Below are 7,258 nucleotides of genomic sequence, written 5' to 3' on the forward strand. Positions count from 1 at the left end.
AAAGGTTATCTGTAATTTTTTTCTTATACACGCAGATAAATTACTGAGCGCATATATAATTCAATTATACAGCTACTTAGAATTATTGAAACACATTCCTGCTCGAAAAATTGTCAATAAAAAGTATGTGCCAACCCGTTTTTAAAAACTTAAAATTACCAAATTTCAATGTAATTATATTATGTAGTATAACATACACTAATTCACTAGGTATGTCAAACTATAAAAATGTTTCGATTTTGTGTAAATTAATAAAATTACAACTAAAAATTCATGGATGCCTGACGGTTAACCATATAAGAATATTAACCAAACGCATTGATTGATTGATTGATAAATGGTGTAAACTTACCGTATACTTACCATACAGGATGCTCGGAATATTGGTACGGTCCATATAATTTATAACAAGAGAAATAAAAAATGCGGAAAACTGGTACTATTCAAAATTTAATTTTCAGGGTCCTAAAATATTTACAATGTTTATAATATAATTTTGATAAATCACCATCGTCAACAAGTTAAATTTAAATAATACTTAAAACAAAAAAATAATAACAAAACACAAATAAGTACACACAAAGTAGCAGGCAGATAAAATAAATATAAAATATAGGTACAATAAATATAATATAATATAATTTATGATTAATAACGATTAATTCATATACTTTGCTATATTATTTAAAAATTGTCCTATTTGAATTGCTTTATTTAAGAATCTATCATATTCGTTGTGTAGTTTGTCTTACAAGGTATTTTTTTTTTTTTTTTTTTGAACTTTTAGGCGGTAAGGTATTGTGTATATTTGATTCAACACGGGTTCTTTCAATCCGCGTTGTCGCTTCATCTTATTTTCACTCGCAGTCAATCGTGAGTCGTGGTTTCCCATCGATCGTCGGTAAAATAAAATTAAAAATAATCGTTGATATTTAATTTTTTTTTTTATAAAAGTTTGGGAAACCTTGACTATTGTGGACCATACCAGTTTTCCGTTTACCCCATACAGTACCTACCATACGTAATATGCAGGTAGGTACTAAAATATTATACATTTTATAAAGTATATTTTAATATTTCTAATTTTTTTTTAATTGTTCGAATATATGATTTTACGAATTTATTTTCGTTGTAATGAATGTTGAAAAAATGATAACTTAAAGTAGCAAACAGACTTATTGCTTATTGGAAAATACATTAATATTTAATCTTAATGGTTCCAATATGCATTACTTACTAATTAAATTTGATGTTAATGCACATAGGAATAAATAATATTTGATAAAACTTAAAAGTAATTTAAACGTATTTAATGTATTAATATATTAAACAGTTATAGATGTCTTGTGTTGAAGATATTTTCAGGATTCAATACGAAATGTAAACCATATATGGTAATCAAAAATATAAAATGTATCATAATATTTGACTCTGTGCATTGCCTAACAATGTATTCAATCATTGTTAAGCAATTATGGGATTAGAAAAATGTATAAATAACGATGATAAATTCTTTAAATACTTTCTGTTTTCCGTGTTTATTTTATATTTTGTAATTATGTAAATTTCAAATAATTAACAACACCAAAGAATATATATAAGAATATATATTATAGTATAAGAGTTTCCTAACCGCGATATTAAATAATATTACACAACCCATTTCCATGAAGTTATTTTTTTTCGTATACATGTTTATTGTTTTAAAGTTATAATAATATTATTGTTGGCAAAGTACTGGCATTAGGTAATCTAATGAATTCCTTGTTGTTTTTAATTATATATACCTAATGTGGAATCATATGGTCAGGTAAATTGTTGTTGAAGTTTAAAGTAATAAAAAACAAAAAAAATATCATTTTAATATTTTTAAAAAATTAGGTAATTAATAGGGATTATCAAACATTTATAGTTCAAAGGAGATATATTGGAAATTCAGTTGTGGATCCAGAATATTTAATAGGTGGTGTCCCCAGCATTTAATAAATTGCGAATATTATGTATTAAATTCCTACTATAAAATCTGTGTTTTAGTAGGTAGCAGGTACATATTAAATTCAAAGTTTCAAGCAATTATTTCAAACGATTACTACATAGAAAAAGGCAATTAAAAAATCTTTATTTATGTAATTATGTAACTAAATTAATAATTATATACATATTAGTAATAAAAAGTATTAAGTAGGTAATGTAAATTTAAATTTGTAGATAGCAATACCAAATAAAATGAAAACAAGGTAACATGCGAGCTGTTAGAAAGTTCCATCCGCTATAGCAAATTTTAGTTTATAGATATACGATTATAATTTATAATATTTGTGAACACTGAACGTCGATGACGGCTGTGGTGTTGACAATCGGCGCGATAAAAAGATAACCAAACCATAATAAATAATAATTATCTATTATTGTCATTTAAGTTTAAATATAATAATCCAATAATGTAAAAACCTAGTCATACAACACAGTTAATATTATTATTATGCACTTATCTTAGTTTGACATACAGACGTAGTATCTACCGAAAGTCCTTTTTGTTACTGAATTTATGTCAAATAATTATTATAATTATTGACGTACTTACGACGTAGCTTAACAATTCTATAGCCCCTCTCGTAAATATTTTTCAATTAAAAAAAAGTATTACAAATATTTAAGGAGATTTTAATAAACATTTTACTTTACTTTTTACAATGAATTTTCCGAGTTCGTAAGGCTAATGTATTTTTTTTAACATTTTGGAACATTGTCAACTCACGATATAATTTTTATTTTATACTTAAAGTATCCAATTCAAAATTTCAATTGGAAATAGACTAACGGAAGCTGTTTGGTCAATACTTAATACATGTATAGTATATTATATACTGTACACACACACAATCTAAACTAGAATTTAGTCGAGGTACCTATATTCCCCCCATATAACCCGCGATTATTAATCGGGGTCCCTATTAGAACGTTTATTATTAAATTCGTTTATTTAAAACAAGACCGTGCTTAAAAAAAAACTTTAATTTCTTGAAAGCTTTAGTTGTTTTTAAAATTAATGGCAACAAAGTTTACATAGACTTACAATTAACTTAAAAATAAACTTAAATAATCTTTGATTTTCAGTAATTAGACAAAATTAGGTTGATTAGAACGAGATAATATATAGGTAGATACAGTGCTCGATTTTAAATCTAATCAATCTAATTTTGTCTCTACCTATCTTATGAAATTTTTATAAATATCCATCTATCGAACTATCTTTATCATTCACTAATCACTTGTCTCTAGATATAATATAATATATATTATGTCAGTTGGGTCGGACAGTTTATCTGTTGTACGTATAATTATGAGTTAACTGTAATTAGCCTTCAGTAAAACTAATTTTTGCTCGAATCGTGAGGTCAAATCGTGTTCCTCTGGTGTAAATAGTGTTCTTCAAGTTGATCATAATATACCTCTAATAAATGTTGTATAATTGATTAATGAAATGGAGTAATTTTAAATTTTATGAAGAGTTACGATTCTGCATTTATTTTTAGCCTTTGCAATTGCAGATGACTTGAAATTGTTCATCGGCATAGAATCCCCACAGAATTGATAAATTGTACCATTTAGTTAAATCAATTTTCGAAAATATCTAAATACTATACAGCAAACGCGATTTCAATCCGAATCGTTAAAAACACTTAAAGTTGTACTTGAATATTTGCTAATTAGGTATAGAACTACACCGATTTATAGCAATATATGAATCATGAAGTGAGATGAATCTAATGAATAATTTATTATATTTACTCTGCAATATCATCGCTGCTCACAATTTGTATTCAATTTAGTTTTTTTTGTGTTAATTCTATTGATGGCTGAAATATTAAGTAGTTTGAAAAGTTAACACACAAGTATATGTATACCTTATATTAAAAATGGCATTACCTATCATTACCTACATAATGTACATAATGTCTAAAAAAAAGTATAGTACAAAAATCGAATATTCGACGTATTTGAAATATTACAGACTACAGTACATAAAAGAAAACCTGTTCAAACATAATGCATACATTGGTATTATAAAATCATGTTAAATAAAATGGCATTAAAGTTTTTTAATTTGTTTTCAAAATAAATACAATCATAACTGCACATTTAGTTAACTTGAAAATAAATTATTTTTAATTATACAATTCTTAAATTATTTTCTTTTATGTTTTCGTAATGTTATATTCTTATTTAATTTACTTTTTGTAAAATACAATTTGCATATGAAATTAATTAAATATTTTTAATTAATAATTAGAACACACTAAGTGTGTTGTGTTTAGAGGTAACCTATTGTATGTTTTTGGTATCTAAATATTTTAATGTTTACCTAGTATATGAATATTGTATAGTAAAATGATGTTTAATTTTTTTTGTTTCTAAAAAATAACGTTTTATTTAACTGTACTTGAATGAAATTTACCTTAATACATTTTTTTTTCTTAAGTGTGCACTGTACAATTGGATCAAATTCGTTATTTTTGGAAGAAATTGAATATGTTATGTCTTTGCTAAAGACTCAGTACGTAAATGACAACGATACAAATTTAGAAGAAAAAAAATATCGGGATGACCATGACAAATTAAATGATTGTTACCGCAGACCAAATGCACGCTTGTCAGACGAAAATAATGACATCGGGAATGACATCCGTGATTTTCATCTGAGAGGTACATATATTCTTAAAAATATGTTGGCATGAATTAATACGTTCAAATTTATTAAATATATACTGAAATTGTTAAAATGTTAAATGTCTTTGGGTACCTAGTATCTGGTTTATTAGGTAGGTATACCTGATATTTATCTATAAATTTAATAAAATAAATAAATAGTTATTTATTTAATATCTACTATAGTAGACAATAACTAGACATATTAATTTTAAGTGAAACGAGTATTATATTATGAATCATGTTCATATAGTTCCTTTGATTATATGAATTATTTATTCTTATTCAGTACTATAATATATTATATATATAACGATAATCATAACTGGGTTTCTACTTTCTATACATTATGGAATTAGTCAACCATCAATATGACAAAATGTATCAGAATTGTGCTTTTCCGAAGCGATGACCCAATCTGTACTTGTTTGTAGCTTGCAATTAGTAATGTACCAGTTATTAACTTTTGGTTGGTCTATAGCTGATGCTTTAGATTATAAATCAGAATATAATGCTGTAGAAGCGTCTAACTGTATTGATTTTTGTTTAAACGGCAAATACTTTCTTATCTATATTACGTATATAATATATATGTAAATATGTGTTACGCTTATGGATGATATTATATTCATACTTATATAATGCTTTATACCTTGTCTAAGTAATATTATCGATAGATGTATTTTTCGATAGCGCTGTTCATTCCTTATATCACTAGTCAATAGTATATGTATTTCTTATAAAAAAATCTATGTCCGCATAATATATTTATATTTAAAATTTAAATAATCGATTATGCAATCGAAATTATGATTACCTACTTGAAATTAAAACTATTATTAAATTTATTTGATAATAATGATTGGTTACCTATATAATATTATTAGTAGCAGTTGTAATTTTCTATGAATTGGTGCAGAATATTATTTTTATTAAAAACATGAAAATCTGAGATTATAATATAGTAGGTAGATAATAATATTGTTGTTTATGTAAATATTTTAAAGTGATTATTCCCGTTTAGTTTATTCAAATAGTTATGTAAGTTTTAACGTTTAGTTAGGTGGTGGGTAGAGGAGCATAAAATGTGTTCGAAGACAAAACCGGTGAGGTACTATATAATATATTATACTGTTATATATTACCGCTTTCGTATAGTTGTTTGTACGCAAATTCATATTATGTATCACTAACGTCATTACGCAACATAATCAGAGTGTAAACGATGATTAAAAAACGAGTGTATCGTGTTGTATACAGTATACACTGTATAGGTAACTTAAAAGTTTGTAACACGCGGCCAAGTAATTAATCGTCCTACGCTATTTTATATTGCCGAAGACATAGCAGTATAATATAGTCTATTTATTATAGACTGCGTAGGCAACTGCAAGCACATGTCTTTCAACGTGAGATGAGTCCCATTCGATCTCACGTGGTCACAGTTTGTGCAAACTATGTTCGATCCAAAAAAATTTAGAATTATCATAATTAATAAAAACGGTCCCGATTTGGCCTGCATATTACTTGAATAGATTATTTTCGGGAATTGTTGACTTCAAAAACCAAATCGATGACTATTTACGACTGTTATACATGGAGGAGACATTGAAAACAATTCCACTTAGTTTTTAACAACGATGGGAGGGTTTTGAAAATGTTAAATGTATATAAATCATCTATAGGTACGTTTTTGAAAATACTACGTAAAATTGACCTATTCCTTTGCTGCTAGAATGTTTATGGGGTCGATACGAGATTTTTGGGACATCAAAATATAACTCACGATTTGTTGCAAATTCTATTAACGCTTATAAACTAATCTTTTCTTGTTGCATAATTACGTCTTGCAACTTTGTTAATTGAATTATTTAAATTTCAGATACCATAATGCCAGAGAAGTTGTTCAAAGTAATCATAATAGGCGACCCGACTGTGGGCAAGACTGCGTTTGTCAAACGATATGTACAAAAATCATTCAGCAGAGAGTACAAGGGTACCGTTGGTGTTGATTTCGCATTAAAAATTATCAAAGTTTCCGAAACGGAAACTATTAAATTACAACTATGGGATATAGCAGGTTTGTTGTAGGTCTTATATAATGTTTAATAATAATATAAACACTATACAGTTTAAATAATAGGGTGTTGTTGAAGATGACTTTATTTATAATATTTGTTGTGTTATAAGTCAATAGTTACATCATTTTAGTTACAGTGAATCATATAAGGTACAAATAATAACTTACGAAAAAATGGACAGTATAAATGGAAATGGCAAATACAATTATTGTATTATTATGTAGCTTCTACCTGTCCATTCCTTGAAAGTTAAAAATATCTATAACACTATACCGGGTGATTCTTTTATCAAAGAACACTCATTATTTTAGAAAGTGTACATTTTTTTAAAATATTTTTTTACATAGTTTCAAGTCGCTTATAAAACAATATTTTTATTAAAAAATTATATTTTTAAATATTTTTTATCCTTATAATTTTTTAAGTTCTTTACTTTTTTGAATGACAACATTGGGATTTAATTTTAT

At 26.0% G+C, this 7,258-nt stretch overlaps 1 protein-coding gene across 1 annotated transcript in view; it reads left to right on the forward strand.

Moving 5' to 3' along the window:
• Positions 1 to 789: 789 nt before the first annotated feature.
• Positions 790 to 7,258, forward strand: part of LOC100159540 (ras-related protein Rab-7L1) — a 14,233-nt gene continuing 7,764 nt past the window's right edge. The window contains exons 1-4 of the mRNA XM_029486342.1: positions 790 to 873; positions 955 to 1,032; positions 4,484 to 4,707; positions 6,593 to 6,790. Coding sequence (XP_029342202.1) covers positions 4,539 to 4,707; positions 6,593 to 6,790 — 367 coding nt within the window. The 5' untranslated portion in view covers positions 790 to 873; positions 955 to 1,032; positions 4,484 to 4,538. The remainder of the gene's footprint in view (positions 874 to 954; positions 1,033 to 4,483; positions 4,708 to 6,592; positions 6,791 to 7,258) is intronic.

The sequence above is a fragment of the Acyrthosiphon pisum genome, chromosome X, assembly GCF_005508785.2.
Source record: "Acyrthosiphon pisum isolate AL4f chromosome X, pea_aphid_22Mar2018_4r6ur, whole genome shotgun sequence".
Lineage (NCBI taxonomy): Eukaryota > Metazoa > Arthropoda > Insecta > Hemiptera > Aphididae > Acyrthosiphon > Acyrthosiphon pisum.